Source organism: Pleurodeles waltl, chromosome 5, assembly GCF_031143425.1.
Source record: "Pleurodeles waltl isolate 20211129_DDA chromosome 5, aPleWal1.hap1.20221129, whole genome shotgun sequence".
In the NCBI taxonomy this organism is placed as follows: Eukaryota; Metazoa; Chordata; class Amphibia; order Caudata; family Salamandridae; genus Pleurodeles; species Pleurodeles waltl.
The window spans coordinates 405,050,675-405,075,922 of record NC_090444.1 but is presented as its reverse complement, the minus strand read 5'-3'; the positions used below and the strand labels follow the sequence as shown (position 1 = coordinate 405,075,922).

The following is a 25,248-nucleotide window of genomic DNA, read 5'->3' as shown; positions in this document are numbered from 1 at the left end:
GATCATTCCCTAACAAACATTCTACTGGGATTGCAAAAGAGACCACTACCTGTTTCAGGCCAGTAACCCCTCCCCATTCTACAGTCACCATAGCCATGAGATGGATTTTAGTTACATTGTCAGCATTAGTAACTGGATATGTTTGTCCAGACAGGTTCTGTCCTGGGGAAATCAGTTTCTCTGTCACCATGGTGACACTGGCACCTGTATCCCTCAGGGCTTCTACATTTGTCCCATTGAGTAGAAGCTGCTGCCTGTATTGTTGCATGTTAGGCGGCCAGGCACCCAGTGTGGCTATATCCACCCTACCCTCAGAGACTAATGTAGCTTCAGTGTGAACCCTGATTTGCTCTGGGCACACTGTTGACCCCCCTGGAGACTGGCTATTCCAGTGCTAACTGAAATAGTGCTAGTGGGATTCTTCTTGGGACAGGCCATGTCTCCTATTTGGTGTCCATGCTGCTTGCAGTTGTGACGCCAGTTATCCAACCATCTAGTGTTTCCACTGAGTAGTCAACAAAATCAACCCAGGTCTGGCTCGAGGTTTTGTGAGCCCCCTTAACCTAATTCTATACTCCTCAGTGGAGAATCCAAAGCCTTCAATCAGGGTAGCCCTCATGTGGTCATAGGATTTTGCATCTTCACCAGAGAGTGTGAGGAGTCTATCCCTACACTTACCAGTGAACAGTTCCCAAAGGAGAATTCATTAAAGGTCTCACCCATTTATTTCCTCCCACTCCATTTATCATGCCTCAGTGGGACCTGAATCTTGTCCTTACCTACTTAATGTGTACTCCCTTTGAGCTGATGCACAATTGTCCTTTACAGCTTTTCACTTTCAAAACTGTCTTTTTTATTGCCATCACTTCTACTGGCAGAATGAGTGAGCTTCACGCTTTTTCTTCTAAGCCTCCATTCTTGTCTGTGCACCCTGACAAAGTGGTGTTGCGCACTAAGGCTTCCTTCCTTCCCATGGTTGTTACACCTTTTCATGTAGGCCAGTCCATCACCTTGACTACTTTTTTACGCACCCCCACATCCTTCCTATGAGGAGGAGAGACTCCACCGCCTGGACCCAAAAAGAGCGCTGGCAATCTATCTAAATTGTACTAAAGATTTCCGGGTGGACGATCAACTCTTTGTTGGATATGTCGTGTGAAGAAAGGGAAGGCGGTGCAAAAACATACCATCTTGCGATGGGTACTTCTTTGCAGCAAGATGTGCTAATCTTTGGCCAAGAAGCAAAGCCCTAAAGGTTTGGGCGCTCATTCCACCAGAGCAGCTGCTACTTCCACTACGTTAGCACGTGGAGTTCCTGTCCTGGATATCGGTCAGGCAGCTACATAGGCATCCCTGCACACGTTTGCTAAACATTGCTGCCTGGACAGTCAGGTCCGTTGGGATGGCTATTTTGGTTGTTCGGCCCTGCAGGACTTCCTAGTATGATCTTGGTTTGCAGCCCACCTCCGAGGATGGCATTGCTCGGGTATCTACTCTAATGTAAGGAATCTGCTACTAGAAGTCTCTATCAGATGTACAAGTTACTTACCTTCGGTAATGAAATATCTGGTAGAGACATATTCTAGTTTCAGATTCCTTACTGACCCTCCCATCCTCCGCATTTGCGAATTGATTTCTAGGGACAGGGATTCCCCATTACGGTCCTTAGCTGTGGCGCACCAATCTCAGTGTTCTTGGCGGCTCTGAGCTTTAGCGTGGAAAGTGATTAAAAGAAACTGACGTGAGTGTGCCGAGGCAGTGTCTATGTACTACTCCCGACGTTATAACGGCGACTACGATGCCAACAACGCCCGCGGAGTCGACCGACACCACCTACTGATGCGCAAGGATATTGCTTGAAGAAAAAATCTCCGGATCCAGTCTGACACCTGACGTAAAATTCTAAGGTAAGGAATCTGCAACTAGAATATGTCTCTTCCAGATATTTTGTCACCAAAGTTAAGTAACTTGTACTTTACTGCAATTTGAGGGACCTGCTAAAACGCAGGAGAACAGATGTTGCAATATGGGGTCCATAGTCAGGGGGATTTCAGACTCATATGCACCTTTAATAACCATACATAGAGTTTTGTAGTCTTCAGTCAGGACCCTTTTATCAAAGACTACGTGTAAGGTTTTATGCAATGGATGGGTTATAATTTCCCACCGTTTTTTGGACCGAACTATGCGAGGCTGTTATACAACAATTGTTTTATCATTTTCACGGTCGCTCGATATAGCGTATTCATTCACCAGATCCTTTGGACTGTCAAAATTTATTTTATATTGATTTGGTATTTTTAACATTTAAGGTGATGCCTTTGACTTTCATACACACTGCATTGTTAAATATTTTGTAAGAATAGGTCTTGGTCGGGATGAGGTGAACTTCACTATGTACCCGGCCTTTTCTAGCTCACTGGTCAAATCTCCTAGATTTTCTCACCCTCGCCCATGACCCTGAATAGCTGTATTACATTTGTGCAACCCTCAAATAAGGCGTCGCAGGGCTTCATAGGTTCGGGTAACTTGTGAGCCGAGCTCTTGATCTGATGTTAGCATAGCTACCCACTCATGCTCCCAAAGGGATCTCATAACAAAGCTGCAGTTTTCAACATATTGCACCTTCACCAGAGTACGGTGGTGTAAGTTTTCAAACTAGGTACCCATCAGCCTGTTAAACTGGTGGGGTTTGTAACAAAGAGGACAACCATGGTAAAAGCACAAGTTGTATTCAAAGGCTTTTCCCACACCGTTAATTACAGCATACCGGTCTATGTAATAAGGCCCCAAACGGTATTCACCACCCTGTAAGGCGTGCTGAATTAATATGTTTTCCTTGTTAAAAGACACACATGAGCCGTTGGATAGAGGGGGTTGAATAAGGCTTCTGTTTACCTTTATAGAGGTCGGGCGGTACTAGAGCTATGCTTTCAGGTTTTAAACACATATGCATGTAAATAGACAGACACAATGAAGTCAGCGTAAAGGGTCTAAGTATTCTATGGATTTTGTCATCATGGGTGTGATGGGTTTCAAAACCTTTTCCTCTTTAGTCATCTCCACCACAACGTCTCTGAAGAAATTGCATGCTATTTGCAAGATCATTACATCCGCCTGACAGTAAGCTTTCAACACTGTTTAAAAATTAAACTTATTTTTACGGTTTTCACCATACCATTGTAGAAAGTTGTCTTTCTCTGCAGGCATCATATACTCGACACCGTAGCTGTCGGGCGGAGGCATGGGGCCCTCATAATTCTGATTCGCCCAGGTGTTAAAAAATGTGGGGGAAATAACTTTTACACTCTGGAAAACCAAAGGCTTTTGGCAACTTGCTCTATTTCATAGGCAGAAAATTCAGGGTCTCAATGAACCTTAGTTGTAAAGACACAGCCGTTAACAATATCAGTTTGGAGCCCTGAGTGATAAGTTCTGCGGGCATCTTTTCACAAATTATGTTTTGCAAAATAAAGAATGAGTCATACGCTTTCGAGTTATGAGCCATCAGGGTATACTCTTTGAATTTTGGCTAAATGAAAGTGTTGAGGAAATCATTCACACATGAATGGCCTTCAAACTTCCAATCGTCATCGGAAGTTAGATTATGGGCAAAAATATACTTAGGTTGGTGTACACCAGTCTCTTGTGTACACTCTATATCGAACACTACGTAGTCTTCTGTTTTGGTCTGGGGCCGCCCTTTAACCATGTAACACCTATGTTCAGTTCCCGCCTGAAAAGACGCCTTACACCTGGACATTTGTGATGTTCAGCTAGGTAGCGCCTCACCCCCTACAGTCTGCTTTAAGGATGGACAGAACAAGCCTGTTGTGTATGCTCAAAACAGTTTTGCGAGCAACAAAACTGATTACATGTGCGACATCTCACCTTCTGATGGGCGACTACGACGCAGCCGTCCCTTTGACAGTGCATTTCACAATGGTGAGTTGACTGAGCGTTGTAGATGTGGTTGCAATGGGCGCACACATACTTGGCTCCTAGAAAACCCTTCAGTTTTAGGATGCCATAAAAGTGATGTTCATGATGGAGAACATAAACAGTCTTGTTTTCTGCACGCTCCCTGGTTGTGAAGTAATTCCAAGATCTGTTATGACAAAGAACATTTATCATAATGTCAAAATAGTTCTAAAAATACCCTAGGTCCTCAAACCCAACCAGTCTGTTCTGCGGTATTTCAAGCACCACATGGGCTACAGTCGCTGTTGACATATTATCCACATCGGGGGTGCTGTGATCCATCAGTAACCGCTAGACAAGTGTTGGACGTTCAGTTGTTAAAGTTGAGCAACCAACTCTGTTTCTTACCAATGATTTTACTGTACAAGATACTCTTTAAAGGTCTGGAAACACTTCCCCTTCCCCCCCATGACCCCGAACAATGAGGGCTATGACTCTGAAAGTCCCATAATCTACTACTTCTGCCTTACTCTGTAAAAGATTAGAGAGTTTTTTTTTAGAAATTCCACAGAGCCCAACACATTGCGGCCGTTCGTCTGGTGAACAAGCGACTGTCAATGCCCTGCCCCTGGAAGCGTAGTTGGAAGAAACCATTAGGCCCCAGTATGAAACAGCTGTTCTGTGAGCGTTTGTGCTGTTTGGTCGATAGATATAACGACTTTATCTGAGGAGTTTATTCGCGCTAGGTTAACAAACTTGAATTCTTTGTAATGCTCTGTAGCCTTAAGTCTCTCTACAGTATTCCAGTACCTTCAAACACTCTAACACAGGCTCTGAATTCTCAGATTGGGGGTTGACGTTGGATGGTGAGCTCTCAGGTGAATCATTTTGGGATGGCTGACTTTGGTTCTGAGTAGGCGTATTTTTAAGCCTCCATGTAGTACATAGTCTAGCTTTTTTTAATTGACTTATTTAAGGCCTGCGCTGCTTAGTGCTATTAGTTCACTTTTGTTTATTACAGGCCCACCTGTTTTTAGGCAACCTCCCACAGCCTATCTGAACGGTTGTGGTTGTATTTGCGAGCAGTGTCCTTGCAGCTTCCCCTATTACAGACCCAGGTGCAATATCTTCCTGGTGTTCAGTGTATTTGAGTCTATCCTCACCTGAAACGTCTGGAGCTTGTGATGTTCTCGCCTAAATTTAGGTTTTGAGGCCTAACAGGGGCTTCTTTATATGGCTCTGTCAATGTGTTTGAAACTTTTAGGCCTTGGTTGAGGGGTTCTAGCAGCTTTTTGTTCTTGAGAACTCATAAGAACCGAAGGGCTTTAGTAAGTATATCTTGGAACTTCTTTTTATATTTTGACCTCTGGACAGCTTTATTAATGAATCCGGAACCAGCACTCTCAAGGGAATGCCGCAGGCCTAGTCATGCTTGTAAAACACCTATGTCTGCAGTGGCTGCTTCACAAGCTTGTAACACCTCTTTTCTGCATCTTTCCACCCTCTGAATTATCTCCCTCTGGGCATCGCTCAAGGGACTGTTTTCACTTCCCAACTTCTTCAGTTTTAAGGTCTTGGAGTTCAGCTTGGATTTTAGCTTTCTGACAGCCTGTTGTATGTTTTATGTCCCTAGTACAGTCTTTTAGTCAAAACATCATATGCTGTGGCATTAGCTGCTGCAGTTGGGGTGGGGTGTATATTACCATGAAGCTCACCTAGTACAGTTTTCTGGTTACCGTCAATTGCCCCATTCTGAAGGTAAGGATTTGGGTGGATCAAAAAAGTAGGGTCCAAATTTGAGCATCTGTGTACTCCAGAGGACTGTTCCCTGCTAGACCCGGTTTCAAAACTGTGATTTTGAAACCCGCTCCATCCTGTACTACTTTTGGAGTATGTTGAGGGGAGTGACAGTAGATTTACACTTGATGGTGGGGCTGGTGGGTTTTTATGCTCCTGGAGATGTAATCAGATATGGTGAATTTAAATGCTGGTCTTAATAGCTCAGGGCCGCAGAGGTGTAGGAGGCGCAGGGACTGGAAAGAGGTGATTGCAGCCCCTCTAGGTCTACACTAGAAGGCCCACTGTGCGCAGCAGTTGCTGTTGTTTCAGAACTCCCCATCACACTTGTAAGTGCCCTGAGAATCCCTTTACATGCAGAATAAGAGTCCTCTATTGGGTGATCATTTTCAAGCCTTGAGTCCCAAAGACTGTGCAGTATACTTATAGACGGTTTTGGGATGGTCCTCTGTGGAGTCCAGCTACCTTAGATACCTCAGACGATAAACATTTAGAGACCTGCAGATTATGGGGACCTGCCTGAGGTGTAACAGTGTTTTTTAAGGATAGATCTAAAGAATATGTAGCTCTGGGACACTCCAGCTTCTTCTTCCGATTCTTTACAGAAAGGTGATAAAAAAAGTTTTTGGGTTTGTCTTTTTTGCATGGCTTCAGATCCCCTTCAATGGTTTTACACAGCCCCTGCTGTTTGTCTGCAGCTGGAAGTGCGCACCATTTGGGGTCTCCAGTCCCAAGCACAAATGGAGTTCCTGTAGGAGTGTTCCGTGTACTAGTTGTAGGCTTTACTTGTAAAGTGGTGTATGGGTACCAGGTCTCTGACTGTTTTTTGCAGAGCCAGCGCATGGTTTGTCCTGATGCACAGTGCGGCTCCCACCTGTTGTTGACGTCTGTGTGTTTTGAAGGGTCTTGGTGATGTCCTTTAGAGGCATTGACGTCCACTTAGGCTTACACAGGACTCCTCCAGAGATCTTTTCTGACGGCTATTTTTTATATCCCTCTTACTATATGCTACAGGAAGAGGCTGTTTGAGAGAGAATGGCATTAGGATTTTTTTGTCTCTGCATTTGTAAAAACACACCTAATATGTACCTGTGTAGTGTCCCTTTGTTTATAGGAAGACTGTCTTTAGGCATTATAGACTTCCTGTTTTGGACCACTTTTTTCTCGGGGTTCTACCTTTTGCGGTGGTATGCTGTTCTTGTATGCCTCCCCTCCAGGGGATCTATAAAGAAAAAAGAAATAAAAGCCACGTTTACAATATATTACACAGACTTGGCATGCTCTCTTAGGGCCCCTCCTATAATGCCTTTAAGGGGCTTTTGGACTGTCAGCGGTGATGCTTACATAGCATTTACTCCAGGGCCCATTTTATTTACCTGAAAAGAGGTGTATCCTGTTGCACTATTGGCACTGCGTCTTCAGCCTCTAGGATCTGCTGTAGCGCGTGACCGCCATCAGAAAAAAAAGCACACATACACAGGATTTTTTTTTTAGCAAATAGAAATTTAACGAATAAGATAGTGTTGTTTAGACTGGTAGGTTAACAATGGTCTATAGAGCTATAAATAGCTGTACCTTTCTGAAAGGCAGCCATTTACTCGTGGGCCCACATTAGCTCCAGGAGATCCTACTTACAGACAAGACAAATTTGGCTTTAAAAAACACCTCTAAAACTCACAGGCGGCTTTAGACCATAATTCGTTTTGTGCCACATTTTATAAACACCTGACAACCATTCATTTTGAATTATGTACTAGTCATGAGTAATATACTGATAAAAATCATAATACAACAACCTGGAAAACCAACCACTCCCAAGAGACTGTGCAGTTTAGTAAAACACATGAAATATAAACATAAAGGGCTCTAATTATCATGAGATTTTTCACACTATTTATTTAGAACAGCTACCATGTATTTTGCATAAAATGTTAAGCATATGAACACAAGACCCTCATGAAGCCTCTTTCATTGGCTGTTTTTAAATTATGATCCAGGCTAGACCCTGCGCCATACTTACTATTCTGTTTAAGAGATTTGTACACACAGCACACATATTAAAAATGACTATGAAAATATAAAAAAGGCAGTAAAAACTGTTACTCAAATAATTAGGTGATGAATCAAGACTCTATGATTATAAAATGAGTACATTTTCAATTATTTCTAACGGTCATATCTATTTATGCTGTTTTGGTGTTTGTGCCGTTCATGGCAAACATGTAATTACTATTCATATGCTCCTTTTGTGATGCTTTCTCTTTTTTCTTTTACCTTGTCTTTCCCATATGTGCCTTTTGCTCACAGTAGATGCCTGATGCAGAACAATATGTGCCGTCCATCACAAATAAGTGCCCTTAGGCTCAAATTAAGCACTGATTGCACAAAACACAAACTCATTACGCTGTGTGCAAATGTAATGGAAGCAGTGCTTAATTTGAGCCAGTGGTTTCTGGTGCAGGGCACCGGCACCTATTTTTGAGGGCCTGCACTTATTTTTCTGCCTCAAGCATTTACTGCGAGCAAAAGACACATGGGCATGATGGAGTAAGAGAAAATCGAAAAAGCGTCGCAAATGGAGAAAGCAGAAAAATGCAAGAGTGAGCTGAAGGGGCAGGGAATGGCTGTAATAGATTAAAGAGGACCGAGATGGCTTCAGGACTATACTGCCTCAGTAGTCCCTGCTTGCACATGTAATTGCATCAGTGACGGAGGAGAGCTTTGGGCACCAGCACGTTTTTGTTTACAAGGTAAGTCTGAATAGAAGGGACAGGAATATTGGACAGGGAGGTCATCACGCACTGCTATGGTGGTCTTGCGTACTGGAGCGCTTGTTTCTCCAGGGGGTAGTGGCCACATTGAGGGGAATGCGCTGTGTGTGCACCAGTGCTGCGGTGTCACAGTCACAGGGCATATGGCGCAAACCATTATGGCTTGTGCAAAATGGAATCAATGTGCCTCCTGTCTGCATTCAGACGATGCACTGCACGCGGAAATCTCGCCAACCAATGTCAAATAATGGTGTTGTGATTTGGGGATGCTTCAACCATTGATTGTGTCACCCTGAGCTGTCTCTTTATACTTTGACATCTGCTAATCACATTTATGCCCTGTGAAAAAACATTTTTTAAAACTGAAGTTGAAGTAAACAGTAACAAGCTGGACACATATCATAACAGGTGTATGGGTAGCAACTCCTCTAGAAAATGCATATGAGCATGAACTCCCCTTCTTCCCCCACCTCAATAGGTGTGCAGACCTCTCTTATCTGCCCTTTACACACAGTTTTCTTCATTAAGGCATCTTTGACTTGTGTTTTTTTAGCTGTCTTGCTCTGAGCAAGATACACCCTCCTTGATCCAGTCTGTAAATGTGCTGCATGAAGATTATTATTATTTTTCAAAAGTCACATTTGAACAGCTCCTTTGGGTTAGGCAGCAATGGGGAGGTTGGCTGTGTATTACCACTGCTTCTCCTTGTGAGGAGGCAGACATCGGACCCTGTTACCTGTCTGAACATGCCCAGGCTTGCCCTCTTAGACTCAAACAGTGTGCACACCGGTAAGGCTACCGTTTTACATATCCCATAACCCTAGACACTATGGCAAGGGCCCTGGCACGTGACTAACACATGTTCACATGTCACAACCCACCTGACCCCACCTATACCTACGTCAGTTCCGGGGAGGGCTCTCAGTCATTGAGGATGTCACTTCTGGGGTGGGCCACTTGTCATATTTGAGTTTGATGAGCAAAGGTATACCTGTATTTTACTTAGAAGAACCCATTGGTCCTAACATTGGGGCAATGACTAATGTACAAAGCTGGACACAATTACAGGCTCATCTTCCCATTCTCCACCTGAAGTGTCCTTGGGTTGTGACAAGAGAAGTTTTCCACTTCTTTCACTCTTTACTGTAGCTAAGTAGTATCCCGCATTCTGGCACTTAGGGGGTCATTCTGACCCTGGCGGTCATGGACCGCCAGGGCCAGCGACCGCGGGAGCACCGCCAACAGGCTGGCGGTGCTCCCATGGTCATTCTGACCGCGGCGGTACAGCCGCGGTCAGAAACGGGAAACCGGCGGTGTCCCGCCGGTTTCCCGATGCCCAAGGGAATCCTCCATGGTGGCGCATGGGGATTCCGACCCCCTTACCGCCAGCCTGGCTCTGGCGGTTTTGACCGCCAGAACCTGGCTGGCGGTAACGGGTGTCGTGGGGCCCCTGGGGGCCCCTGCAGTGCCCATGCCAATGGCATGGGCACAGCAGGGGGCCCCTAACAGGGCCCCACCAAGATTTTCAGTGTCTGCCAAGTAGACACTGAAAATCGCGACGGGTGCAACTGCACCCGTCGCACCCCTTCCACTCCGCCGGCTCCATTCGGAGCCGGCATCTTCATGGAAGGGGGTTTCCCACTGGGGTGGCGGGCGGCCTTCTGGCGGTCGCCCGCCAGCCCAGCGGGAAACTCAGAATGGCCGCCGCGGTCATATGACCGCGGTGCGGTCATTCGGCGGCTCCCGCCGGCCCTGCAGTTACCGCGGCCGGCGGGAGTCAGAATGACCCCCTTAGTGTTATCTGACACTGAGGAGACTGAACACTGAACAATCATGGTACCACTCCACTGACTACTGAGTTTACTATTGTGAAATGGGCCTCAAAGATGCTCAATTAGAGCACCCCTGGAACCACCTACTGTTTTTGCAGGTGATTTAGAAGCAAGCCCTGTGCTATCTTCCAAAGGTTCACTCATAAGGTTTGCTAGACCATTCTAAAGATTGTACTGTACAGACACTTGGGGGGTGGGGGGATACAGAGTTCCATTATGTGTACTGAAACCACTGGACTGTTTCTCTACATTTACGTAACACATAATCTGAAATGGTTGACTCATCGTAAACACATTTATCTTGTCTTGGTTTCTTAGCCTCCTAGGCACGTATTCTGATGAGTTTGGGAAGTTGGACTTTGAACGTTCCCAGCATGGGTCTGGAATGAGCAACAGGTCGCAAGCAAAACGTTTTGTTTCTGCTCTCAACGGAATTGCAGAAAGAACATACAACAACCTCTTTGAGTTTCAGCAGCTTCGGCAGATTGCAAAGGAGGTGCAAATACAGGTAAAAGTTTAAAATACTATTTTATTGTCATCAATATTGTTTTAAATCATAGGAATCTTCATTTGAGACATAAAAGATAGAATAATTTCCTGCTGCATACACGGGCCCCGGAGCACTTTCCCTATGAATATTGTCCATGTCACACAGGGTGTCAGTGTCTGTCCATCCTTATTATAAGCAACATCTTGTAATAGACTATCTGAGACTGTTTTTCCTGGAAATAAACTGAGGAACCCTTAATGAGCATTTTCCAGTCTGCATTGCAGCTCCTGATCTTTAAGAGAGGGGGGTACGTTTATAAAATGTAGGAAAAAATGCAGACTGATATGCATATTTTGGAGGGTGCGAAAACGCATCCTGTCTCTCTAAGATTCCAGAAGCTTCTCCTACCCATGATGCATTTTACTGGCAATCGCCTCACAGTCAGTTAATTTTTCCAGCTCCTGTGAGTAGAATCTCAGAGCACATGAGGTTTCACAACACTTTGCTCTTTTATTTTCACTTCATGTCTTTAACATCATTTTGTTAAGTGACATGTTTTTTTGCTGTTTTGTGACAGGTTTTCTCTTCAGAAATGGCTATTCTTTTAGATAAGTTTGCTTCCTGTGCGTGGAAGAAGGCTTTCTCTGACCCACACAAAGTCTTTATTGGATGCCTACTTACCTGGCATTTGGTCAAAGACTGTGACATCTTTCAAACAAAAACAAAACTACCAATGTCCGAAAGTAATTTAAAAGACTGAGCGGGTGTAAGGCTCAGAAAGATGCAGGACATGAGAGAGAAGGAAGAAGAAAAGACTAGATAAGTCTCAAACTCTCATACATCCTTTTAAAGGCAGCCTACTTTTAACAAGAACTCCCACAGTGGGAGATACAGAGGAAGGAGGTCTTCAGGAAAAGAAAACACAGATGACCTCATTTTCAACGTCATTCAAGATCAGTGTCTGAAAGGTAGCACCTTCAAGAGCATTGGATCCCACATGTGCTCCCTCAAAGCCAGATTTGACATGTACTTCTTACTCATGTCATGGAGAGCACACTAAACACCTGAAGCATTTGCCACTTGAAAGTCTGTTGATGTTGAAGACAACCCACCGAACAATGCTGATAAAACTTCTTCCGTTATCAATAAGTAAATCGGCTTCACTATTGAACATTGACGTCAAAAGCAGATCATCGATATTCATCACACTTCTTGACGTCAAAGAGGAAACTCCACATGGCTCCATCAAACTTTGCTATATCTGACAGCTACCCCACTATCATCGATTGTGCCACTTGCCTAAACATTGACAGGTCATTCTCCATGACTATCATCACTTAATCGACATGGTGTGTCTTCTTACGTAACCAATAAATGCTCCCATTAGACATGGAAAAATGCGGTATCTCATCAGCAGGCTCAAGTAAAATGGAGAGTAACTCCTCAAAACCAAAGGGGGCAGGATTGTCAAGACCAAACTAATAAATGTTCTTCCTCAATGTATTTTAAAGCTGCAATCACTTATGGTCCACATGCACTCAAATTAACACGACTCGCATACAAAACCCTCCAACTTAAAAGGTAGCAAGTATGAATACCAAGGTACTAGAACAATATACATGACTTTAATTCGATAAAAATAATACATATAGGCCCTCCTTATGACCCTGGCAGTGAGTGATAAAGTGGAGGTAATACAGACTGGTGGTAATTACCGCCAGATTATGACCATGGCGGTGATAACTCTCATAGACAGCCAATGTACCACACCAACCTCCAGGGCGGAAACAACACTCACCACGGCATTAGCCGTCAACAGCCAGGCGGAAGACAAAGTACCGCCCACCATATTTTGACACATCAATCCGCCACATTTTCTGGGGTGTTACCAACGCCATCAAAAGCCTGGCCGAAACGCCTCACAGAAGAGAAAGGACTCACCATCTGAGACACAGGAAAGAACTACGCTGCCATGGAACCCAAACTGCAGGCCTTTCCGATGCTCTTCTACATTATGCTCCACCTGGAACGCCAATGACGGTGAGTACAGCCGCCCAGCACACAAGGGAGAGAGGGAGGAAAACGAGAGTGACACACCATACACATGACCAGCTGCACACGAAAAACAATGGCATACAATACATGGCAGAATAATTCAAGGGCAGCCAGAATGCACTAAGGAGAATGTATTGATATCAACAGCTAATAAATAATCCAATTGTACGTGAAACGGATATGTACAAATGTACACAAAGGGCCACTGCCCGGCCCAATGTACTAAGGGCCCACATGGCCACAGGGTACAGTCCAAGGTCCAACTCGAATCCTGACTTCATCCGGATAGAACTCTGCAGGAGGCAACAGTTTGCAAGTGGGCAGGCACCGATGGGGGATGGGGGATGGGAGGCACCTCAGCCGAATATGTGAAAAAGTCCACTGGTTCTGGAGGGGGCTCCACATCCATTTCTCTGTCCTGGGGAGTGCAAGGCCAAAGTCTCTCTAGTGGGTGACTTTCCCACTGGTTCTGGAGGGGGCTCCATGCTCATTTCTCGGTCCTGGGGAGTGCAAGGGCACAGTCTCTCTAGTGGGTGACTTTCCCACTGGTTCTGGAGGGGGCTCCATTCCCATTTCTGAGTCCTGGGGAGTGCAAGGCCACAGTCTCTCTAGTGGGTGTCTTTCCCACTGGTTCCGGAGGGGGCTCCATGCCCATTTCTCTTTCCTGGGGAGTGCAAGACCACAGTCTCTCTGGTGAGTGACTTTCTTACTGGCTCTGGAGGGGACTCCATGCCCATTACTCTGTTCTGGGGAGTGCAAGGCCACAGTCTCTGTAGTGAGTGACTTTCCCACTGGTTCTGAAGGGGGCTCCATGCCCATTTCTCTGTCCTGGGGAGTGCAAGGCCACAGTCTCTCTAGTGGGTGACTTTCCCACAGGTTCTGGAGGGGTCCCCTTGTACAGCAGCCCCTGGAGGGTGGCCTACATGGCTTTCGCTGGTGGTGATGGCTGCACTGTGGTGGCAGATGGAGGTGCCTCTTGGGCAGCCTCTGCTGGTGGCGAGGGCTGAACTGTGGTGGCAGATGGAGGTGTGTCCTGGGCAGCATTTGCTGGTAGTGAGGGATGCACTTCCTCAGCTGGCGGTGGGGGCTCCGTGACCACTGGTGCTGGTGGAGGTGTCACCCTGACATCCTCCACTGTAGTTGAGGACTTCTGCCCCTTCATGGCATGGGGCGTGGAATCCTCGCCCTTCCTGGCTGGGGTTGAGGGCTTGTTCCCCTTCGTGGCAGGTTGTACGTGTTCCTTAGCCTTCTGGGCAGGAGTCGAGGGCTTCTTCCCCTTCAAAGCAGGAGGTGCAGGCTCCGTCCCCTTCATGGCAGGAGGTGTGGGATCCTTCCCCTTCTTGGCTGGTGGAGTGGGATCATTCACTGACTTGCCACCACGACTAGGTGGTGCTACCACTGTCCGCATGGACTGTTTGGCTGAGGTGCTGGGCTGGGTCTTTGCCACCCTGCCCCTATGGGCGGGATGGGGGATAAGAGGAGGTAAGAGGTCAAGTTGGGCAAGGAAAAGCTTACGGATGGTGGGGCGGGAGGAGGGATGGGAGTGGAGGTTGAGGGAGTTGTAGGAGGTGTATGTCTGCTCAATTTGGGTGCAGATGCATGGGCAGTATGCTGATGTGAGGTGGATGGCTGTTGGGTGTGTGAGTGCTTGCGTTTGTGTCCTTTAGGAGGGGGGACAGACAGGGAGGGAGAGGACACAGGGGAAGCGTGCATGGATGTTGTGGAGGTGTCTGCTGGTGAGGTGTATGTGCTGCTTGGTGTGGTGATGCTGATGCAGTGCATGCAGGTGTGAGTGTGGACGTGACTGTGAGGGAGCTGGAGGAGGAGGAGGAGGGGGAGACAGTAGAGGCACTGGATGTGGTTTTGTCTGCAACTGTCTGGTGTTTGCGTGAGTGCGTATGGGATGAAGTGTGGTACCTGTGTTTGCCTGTGCCACTCTTGGGTGTTGTCTTGTTTGAATGCTCGTCTGTATGTGTGCATGGAATGGGTTGGGGTTGAGGAGACAGGGACTGGGAAGTGGTAGTTGGAGGGGGGACAGTAGAAACTGTACAATGGCTGCCATCAGAGAGGAGGCCAGAGACTGTATCGATCCCTATTCGGCCGCCAGTCCACCGTGGATGCCCTCCAGGAATGCATTGCATTGCTGCATCTGGGATGCCAGCCCCTGGATGGCATTCACAATGGTTGACTGCCCTACAGAAATGGATCTCAGGAGGTCAATAGCCTCCTCACTCAGGGCACTGGGGCAGGGCCTGAGGTGCCTGGGGCGAAGGAGATGCCCACCCTCCTGGGTGATCGGGCACAGGCAACTTGCTCAGGGGCTACTGGGAGGGTGGAGCTTGGACGGGGGTGGCAGCTGTACGTGCAACTGGGGTGATCACAGAGCTGTCCGCCACTACGAGGGAGCTTCCATTGGAGGAGGTATCTGAGTCTGTGTTGTCACCTCCTGTCTCTGCCTTGGTGCTCCCCTCGCCCTCTGTCCCACTGGTTCCCTCGGTGACGGTGGACTCTGCCTCCAGGGTCCTGTGGGATGCAGCTCCCTCTCTCGCCGGTGCCCCTGCTCCTCCGCCAGATGATGATAATGCACACATGGGCAGGATGATAGAAGAATAAAAGGGGGGGAGAGAGATAAAGGAAACACTGGGTCAATTACTGCACCAGCATCACAGTTGGCATACATAGCATGGTCACACACAGGGATCAGGCTTGAGCACTATGCATTGCACTGCCAGTGATTTGGCTAGATGCCACCGCAAGATGAGGGACACACACTGCCAACTGCATCCCTCCTGGTACCCACATAGCTGAAATGGAATGGTAACAAGCTAGGTTACCTGCATTTGCCATATACCCATTACCCTAGAGTTGACTTGCGCTGCAATGTCTGGCCTGGCCTTGGGGGCACCCACCAACTTACTTCCACCACCCGGATCCCACCCCACCTGTACATTTTTTTAATAATGGCCATGGAACTCACCCCCTTGTGGCTTCTGTGATTCCCTCCATCGTCCTTCAAGCTCTGGGTAGGCCATCGCCAGTATGCGGGCCACCAGGGGGGTCAGGTTCTGACGGGAACCCCTTCTTTGTTGGGAGGCCATCCCCAGCTGGGCCTCCTCGGTCTTCCATGCCCAGCATCTCAGGTCCTCCCACCGTTTCCAACAGTGGGTGCTCCGCCTGCCATAGACCACATAGGGTCCGCACTACCATGGCAATGGCACGCCATAATCCCTTCTTTTGACGGAAGCTGACCTGCAGAGGTAATACAGACAGGAGAACACCATTAACCATACAATCCAGTCTGTCACACATATGGCTCACCAATCCCATTTCCATCACCATTGGCACACACATCGCCATGTACACCACCACGATATTACTCTCCCCCGATGACACGATGCTTGCACACACATCTCCATGCATCCTTCGCACATGCATCGTGCCCAAAGTGTACTCAGCTGCTGGTCTGGAGGCCCATACAGCAGTCCGTACTGGGGTAGGACCCCATCCACCAGTCACTCCAACTCCTCCGAAGTGAAGGCAGGGGCCCTTTCCCCCAGTCACATGCACCATGGTAGGTTCCAGACACAGGTCACAGCAGCACACGCAGTGTAGGTGTTCTCCTGTTGAAGGTCAGGAAACAAGTGAGGAATCACATAGAAAATGGCAGTCACGTGCAGATCCCCCTTGGCCACCGTACTCCATAGAACCCTATATTATCCAATGTGGAATTGCAGGGCGGTGCAAGACCGCCTTCTGCCACGACACCCAACGTCGGCAGAATTACCTCCCTTCCACCCGTCCCTACATACAGGACAGACGGGCGCCATTTCATGGGGGATGACAACGGTCATATCGACATTAACTGCTTCACAGCCAAGATTAACCCATACCTCGCCATTCCCACTTACTCATAACATAAATGCACTATGTACTCTTAAGTTGTGGTTTCATTGTTCAGATTATGACAGCTTACTCACCCTTGTGTCCCTTAGATACCTTCCGCTACGGATGAATAGGAGGTGGAGACATACCCCCGTGTACAGACCGCTTGTGGACTTGGCTACACTGGAGGACAGGCACATTATCCTCACCTGTAGACTGGACAGGGCCACAATAACTGAGCTGTGAGCCCAATTGGAGCCAGACCTGATATCTGCTATCCGCCATCCCACTGAGATCCCCCTCTTGTGCAAGTGCTATCAGTGCTCCATTTCCTGCAACATGTTCTTTCCAAGTGACAGTGGGCTTGGCAGCAGGAATGTTACAGCCAGTGTTCTCAATCATGCTGGCAAGAGTCTTGTCTGTCCTGGTAAAACACATGTGCGGCTACATTTCTTTCTCCCAGGTGGAAGATTTAGCCACTGTGAAGGCAGGATTCTATGAAATGGGACTTATTCCCAATATTATTGGGGCGATTGATGGGACACATATTGCATTTGTTCCCCGCCAGAATGAAGAAGTGTTCAGGAATCATAAGAGTTTCTACTCACTGAATGTGCAAATGGTGTGCCTGGTGGACCAGTACTTCTCCCACGTCAATGCTAAGTATCCTGGGTCGGTGCATGGTGCCTTTGTTCTGAGAAATAGCAGCATCCCAAATGTGATGGCCCAACTACAGAGGCACAGGATGTGGCTAATAGGTGAGCCTTGGTCCCCATCCACTGTATGTTAGTGCATGCCTTCAGGTGTCATCCCTATAGCATTGTGTGAGGCTAAATGTTATCCCTCAATACTTGCAGGTGACTCTGGCTACCCAAACCTATTGTGGCTGCTGACCCCTATAAGGATTGCAGGGACAGGGGCTGAGGAACGTTATAATGAGGCACATGGGCGAACCAGAAGGATCATCGAGAGGACCTTCGGCCTCCTGAAGGTCAGGTTCAAGTGCCTCCATCTGACAGGTGGATCCCTGTGCTACTCACCCGGGAAGGTCTGCCAGATAGTAGTGGCATGCTGCATGTTGTACAACCTGGCCCTCAGACGGCATGTACCCTTTTCTGCAGGAGGAAGAGACTAGAGATGCCCCTGTGGCAGCAGTAGACCCTGAGGACATTGAGGATGAAGAGGCTGAGGATGAGGATGAAGACAACAGAACATCAGTGATCCGTCAATAATTTCAATGACACACAGGTGAGACAGTGTAACTGACCATTCCTCTGACTATTGGTTTATTCTATGTGGCTGTAGCATGATGGCATTAACTTCCTTTCCATCTCAACTTACTATCACCTATGGCTTTTCATTTTACAGATGTTGGTGATAGAACAACTGTGTACTGATGTGCTGACTACAGACAGCTACAGGTCCTTATTTCTATGCTCTCATAGTGTTCGGATCATTTGCACTATTTGTGACTGTTTCCATAAATGCACATTTTCAAAACATAAAATACTAGTAGTCAAGTTGTGTTCAAGGGTGTTTATTGTAGTGCTATGCAACATCCAAGAAAGAACCCTCCGCTCAAGATTGGCACCCCGCCTTAGAACACCACCATACAAGAAAAAGACTATAGGTGGTACATCCTTCTCCGTCCAAGCAGCCAAACTATGGAATTCAACTATATGAGCCACAGATAAGTTTCTTGTCTTCAGAAAACTACTCAAGAGTTGTCTCTTTCCTTCATAACCACCTTATTCAAACAACTATGAACTGCATATGTCTATGTTGATAAATATTTTTTTCAGATTATATGTATATATTTATTTATAGTTTCTTTAAAAAATATGTATTGCTACTATGTCATAACAATAAAATACACACACACTCTTTAAATCTGTTTGACTAAGTATTTATTTACCCATGGTTCTAATTATGTATTGTATGTGCATATGTGTGTGTATTCATGTGTATGTGCATATGTGTGTGTATATATATATATATGTATGTATGTGTATATGTTGTTTCTGTGCTTGGCATGTTCGTGGATCATTGCATGGCTCCTGGGTGGGTTGTTATACTAGATATCTATGAATTCCTGCTCTCATCTTATCACACTTATCTACTCATCATCATCTGTCATGTCTCCATCAAACTATCCTCCATTCTCACTCTGACTCATCCCAAATCCCTTCTACTACTTTCATCTCCTAAATATCTCTGCCTAAGCTCTTCCCTCCGCTTCCACATCTAACTCACCAAACCTCACTCTACTACTGTGACCTTCCACACAACCCTACTAAATTCTCCTGCATTTATCTCACCCTGCTACTATGCTCTCCCTAACCCTTCCACATACTCTTCCCCCTGTGCCCCCCTTTACTCATCCCAAGCCTTTGGGTTGAGTAAATGAAGGATATACTCCCAATTAACACTTCTGGATTTCTTTCCTCCTCCACCCCTCCATTACTCCAGTCAATCTAACTAACAAACTCTCATATCCGCGGCTCAAATTAACTCAAAAGAATACTAAAACTGTACTCATTATTTAACAATACTAATCCATCACTAATTCTTGTTGGGTTCCAGAGTAGCGTGCTACTCATCGAAAAGCGCTTCGACGCCTCGTCAGGGGTAATAAGCGCTATATAAATACGATTAAAATACAATACAATACAATACAATACAATACAAGAGAGAAAAGTGCAGTGGAATGGGGGTGATGATGGAGGAAGGTCCAGGGTATTGTTCCAGTCTGTTTGTAGCACTGGTCCAGTGCCCAAGGGGCCATAGGAAGGGGAGCAAAGGCAGTTCCAAATGGACAAGGTGACAGGGTGGGACACAAGGGGAACAATCAGGAGAATCTAATTTCCTGGTGGTGGCCTTGGCAAGTGACTCTGGCTTCTGTCTGGTTTGCAGGGAACGTTTGTGGGGTGGTTCACTTTCTGCAGGGGGAGGAGTGCTGGTTGCCTGTGGGTCCTGTGGCAGGACCTGCTGCCCACTAGCTGCAGCGGAGGTGGAGGGCTGGTCAATGGACTAGCTAGTGATAGGGGCTGCTGCTGTGCTGTTGCTCCCCTCATGATGTTGGCCGTGTCTGCCAGCACCCCTGCTATGGAAATCAAGGTGGTGTTAATGGCCTGCAAGTCCTCTCTGATCCCCTGATACTGTCCCTTCCTCAGCTGCCTGTTCTCCTGCACATTGTCAAGGATCTGGCCCATCGTGTCCTGGGAATGTTGGTAGGCTCCCAGGATCTCAGAGAGTGCCTCCTGGAGAGTCGGTTCCCTGGTCCTGTCCTCCCCCTGGCGCACAGCAGACCTCCCAGTGTCCCTGTTGGCCTGTGCCTCTGTCCCCTGAACCACAGATCCCTGATTTTCTTGGGTATGCAGTGTGGCACGGGGTCCCTGTACAGGTGGGCACACTGCTGATTGACGTGTCCTGGGGACAGAGGTGTGGGTACGCTGGGTGGGTGCTGTGGTGTTGGGTACTGATGGGGGAGGCTCTATGGTGGGCTGTGAGTGGTCTTGGGTGAGTGGCTATCCAGTGGTCCCTGTTGAGCCAGGTTGGTGGTCCAGATCCTGAATTCCAGATTTACTGTCATCTATGGGGGCATCTTCTGTTGGGGAACTGGATAGTCGTGGCACTTCCTCTCCGCTGGGTTTGGCTGGGGCCCCTGTGGGGATGTAAATGGTGTATTACATTTCATGTCAGTGACATATTGTACATTCCTGGCTTCCCCTCTATCGTTGCTCTTGTCCTGCCACCTTTTGCTTGTGTATGGTGATGTATTGTGTGATTGTTAGTTCCCCTATGCTGTGCATATTGGTGATGGGTGTCCATGCAGGTCGGGGAGGGCTGTCCATGCATTGGTATGATATGCAGGGCTTTTCATTGTGGTTAGTCATATGTGTAGGTGCAGTGTGTGGGATGGAGTGGAGTGATGGGAGTGAGGGTGTGAGATTGCATGCAGGTATGGGGGTGATAAGTAGTAAATGTTGACTTATCAGTGTCCAGCCCTCCGGCTACTCCAGCGAGTCCCTCAGGATGCATTAGTGCCAAGACTTGCTCCTCCCATGATGTGAGCTGTGGGGGAGGAGGTGGGTGTCCACCGCCAGTCCTCTGTATGGGCGAACTGGTGCCTTGCTGCTATGGAATGTACCCTCCCCCATAGGTCATTCCACCTCTTCCTGATGTCGTCCCTTGTTCTTGGATTCTATCCCACGGCGTTCATCCTGTCCACGGTTCTCCGCCATAGCTCCATCTTCCTGCCAATGGATATCTGCTGTACCTGTGCTCCAAACAGCTGTGGCTGTACCCTGAGAATTTTCTCCACCATGACCCTTAACCCCTCATCAGTGAAACGGGGGTGCCTTTGTGGGGACCTGAGTGTTGTGTGGTGTGGCTTGGTGAGAGTCTGTTGAGTAATGTGGTGGGGTGCGTGATTTGGGGAGCGTGAGGGATGTACGGTTGTAAGTAGTGTGTGTGTGTCTAGTTGTCTCTGTTCTGTTTGTGTCAATCTCCTGGCAGTAATTGTTGTTTGTAAACGGTTGGCAGGTACTGTGGGTGTGTGTTTTATATAGTGCTATGGGTGTGGTGTGTGTATGAGTGTCAGCTGTGTGTTTTTCGTATTGGCCATTGTAGTGTTGTGTTGTATGTGGGTGTCCATTCTGAGTGCAGCGGTATGTACTGCCAATGGTTTACCGCCGTTGAATGTCCGTTGTCATGAGTCGTAATGTGGTAGGTGTTTTTTTGTTGGTGTAACGGCACGGTTGTTCGGTCCGCCACTTTATCACTGACCTTTGGGCTGGCGGATTTGTGTATGTGGCTGTATTCTGGCGGATTGGTGTGTGTGTGTGTGTCATTATATGGCGAACGGATGTTCGCCAATGCGGCGGTATGTTGGTGTCTGGCACCGCGTTGGTAAGCGGGATTTACAGCCAATGTCATAATGAGGGCCATAATGCTTTATTTAAAAAGTTATCACATTCAGACATATAATCTCACATTTCCACATATAAAAACATGTATTACATGTCACAAAAAAGGGGAAGATTATTTAAGGCAAATCAATCTGTCTTCAAGCGCATACACCTCTAATGTATATACTGCTGACCATCCGTGAATTTTAATATATTTTTATGGAAGAAGGCCCAGTGTCACTAGGTCATATCTCAATGTTACATTGACGCATTTTGGAAAGAAAGTTATAAGTTCCACCTTCTTCAGGACTAAAATATATATCTTCCATAGACAAAAAGCAATAATTTTTCATGACATCCACTGTGATTTTAGGTATGTACATCAGATGAGCATCTTGAAGTACACGTCAACCAGCACAACAGTTTGAAGCTTCTATACTTTTGTTTTAGATGGCTATGGTGTTAATTCAAAATGTTACTCCAGTATGTGGGGGAAATAGGTTCTGTTTCCTTGGGAAATTAATTCCAACTGGAACAACCCTCAAGAACAAGGCAAACCCATCAAATCTTTTTATAATGATTTATTTTCAGCTTATTCCCACACCTTTTGTGGCTCCCTGTTGGAAAAGTCTTATATCTCACTGCTATGTCATCCTCGTTAATGTTTCTAGTCTTCATCTGTGATCAATTCCGTAATCGTATATGTCTGTCTCTTCCTATTAGGCAACTGTACTCATGCCTTATGGAACATGCCCAGAGAGTGAGACATCAGTCCCAGAAGACTTTAGGGCTTTCTTGGGTCAAACAATCCATGACGAGCAGGCAGCAGCCAAGTACATCATCCACACAGAAATAGACGCCATGGACTGCATTGCCAGATAAATTTGCACCAATTTTTTGCTCCCCAGACATGTATGAATGAAGATGACAGGATTCTGTGATGATGTGCAGGCATTACTGATGGATATGCCTTTTGATGGATTGCAACTCATCAAAGAAAGGGCAGACTTTACGCTAGAATGGTTTAAAGATAGTACAGCTACATCACATGACTTGGGGATGTTGAATTCTGCAAAACAGTTGCTCATTCAATTCTACATAAGTAAAGATTACTTCGGGTGTTAGTCTGTAGTCATCAGCAACATTCCCAGTCAGTGATGCAGCCAACAACCTACTGCTTTCGACCTCTCCAACGAAGCACCGTCGGACATCACACAGGCTAGGAGGCATACCAGTCCTCCAACTTTTCATCACGTGCTACAAATTCCACCACACCGCTTTGGTTTGTTCTCAGCAGCTCATACCCAGCCAGTAAGAGGCAGAATTCTATATCTCCTCCAAGGCTGACGATCCATTTTGTCTTACAGGTGGGTTTTGCAGATATCCCAAATAGGCTGTCCTGACACAGGAGGTACTGCTCTTGCTCTCTATGGGGACTACTGAGAACAGCTGCAGGGCTCAAAGATAAGCAAAGACTGGTTATACTCACTCGTTCTGAAAAAGGACAGGTGGACTCAGGTTTAACCTGGACCTTTGAACCTCGATTGTCTTCTTACAGAAAAACAAAAAGCTCACATTGGTTCAGATCCCTTATGCTCAGGACTCAGGAGACTAAATGGTGCCCTTGGACTTACAGGCTACATATTTATTGAATACTCACCCTGCTGTCCCCTGGGTGTTACCTGTGGTTCAAGGTGGGCCAGGAGCACTTTCAATTTGCTGTGCTCCCCTTTGGTCTAACCTTCACCCTGGCTGTTCACAGAAATCATGGAGTCACTGCTCATCTTCAGAGGTTGAGAGTTTCCATATTCTCATACCTGGATGACTGGCCAGTCATATACCTCCTGCGGAGGGCGGCAGGACTCGTAACATCCTTGTTCACTGTAACTGAGCTGAAGTCCAACCTTATTTCTCACTGAGGGTTCCATTCATTGGGGCAGTCCTGCATACGTTGAGGTTCAATACCTTTACTCCACTGCCACCGACCATACAGGTTATTATTCTGATATTTTTGTTCTGTTCCGGGATCCCAGAGAGAATGCCACTAAGGCTTCTTTGCCTCCTATCCTCAGCATCCTCCTGAACTACATCGGGTGGTGCATGCTGGCCATGAAATCAAACCTGAAATCCTAGTAAGCTCAGCATTAATGCTGCCTCTCCGAGCCTCATCTGGGTCTTGAACGAGACAGTCCAAGTTCTGCAGTGCTGGCTGACAGTTCAGAACTTGAATAGCGCAGGCAACTGTCTTCTCTCCACTTAAAGTAAATTGTTAAGGATGCATCGCTACTGGGTTGAGGAAGTTTCCTAGGAGAGATGGCGATCAAAGGCCTTGGGTCTCTGGTAGAGAGCCAGCTACCTACTTGAGCTGCAGGACATTTGTTTGGCCATAAAGGCTTACCTGCCGTCTCTTATGGGGAGGTTGGTGCAGGTTCTCATGGACCGCCATATAGTACTGCAATAAGCAGGGCAGAGTCGGGTCCTAAGACCAGTGGCAAGAGGTTTTGTGCCTGGCTGGAGCAGCAAAACATCCTTCTTGGTACCCGAAAGGTGGCATAAGTCTTGTTCAATCCGAGAGGAGTGCTGTGGCTAAATCGATTCACCAATATCGAGAACAAGCAGTATCAATTATTTTATGAATTAGGTTTTCAGCCAGAGCACTGGTTAGGATATGCATTCCAATTAAAATGGAAAGAGGGACTCATATACGCCTTCTCTCCGTTACCGCTCCTGTCCCAGGTTCTGAAGAAGATCAATAGTGACAGGGCCCAAGTCAACATAATTGCCCCGGATAGGGCCTGTAGATTGTGCCACCGGGAACTCCTGAGCCTGAGTAGACTAGGGCAGAGTCCTTCATGCAAGCATCCAGAACTTGCACCTCCATGTATGGAGATTGAGCAGCCGCAATTGACTGCATTTGAATTGGCAAACACTCTTCCACAAAATGTATTATTTGTAGTGCTGGACAAATTGGTAGGCTGGTGTGGTGCCCAAGATGCAGACCTTTTGCAAGCAAATTTCTCAGATAATCTCTGGTTTGTTTTGTCTTTAACCCAGCAAAGCCTTTTTATGTTTGCAAAACCAGCTGTCCTTTTTTAAATCATCCGCTGTGATGCTATTCATCAAAGATTTATGCATGTGTTCCCGCCCACGATAGGAAGCTGGCTCTCTACGTAGTGTGCTAAAATGAAGTACACTGTGCAGAGAGTCCAGTGGATCCCCACTTGGTATTCCAGAGGCACAAGTAGACAGGACTAATGCTCTATTTCGTGGTAGTGTGGGCGAGCAGTTAGGCTTATCAGAGGGTAGTGCTAAGCATTTGTTGTACTCACTGAGGAAATAAATGAGAGACACACTCAAAGAATAAATCCAAGACCAATTAAAAAAACAACAAACATTTCTTTTTATATATGTTTAAAACCCAAAAACTTTGTAATCAGGTAGGTAGGCTTATAAGCATAAATGCTTTTCAGTTTCGAAAATCAGCACTTAATGCAATTTTTCAGTTCAGCAATGTTAACCTATGGGAGGAAACCCTAAATGCAGTTTTGCAGGTAAGTACATGACTTACAAATCCAGTCATTGGGGTTTTA

General features: G+C 46.7%; 1 protein-coding gene across 1 annotated transcript in view; it reads left to right on the top strand.

The window, feature by feature from the left end:
- The window catches only part of MCM8 (minichromosome maintenance 8 homologous recombination repair factor), a 376,705-nt gene that overhangs the window by 316,756 nt on the left and 34,701 nt on the right, over positions 1 to 25,248 (top strand). The window contains exon 18 of the mRNA XM_069234156.1: positions 10,640 to 10,829. Coding sequence (XP_069090257.1) covers positions 10,640 to 10,829 — 190 coding nt within the window. The remainder of the gene's footprint in view (positions 1 to 10,639; positions 10,830 to 25,248) is intronic.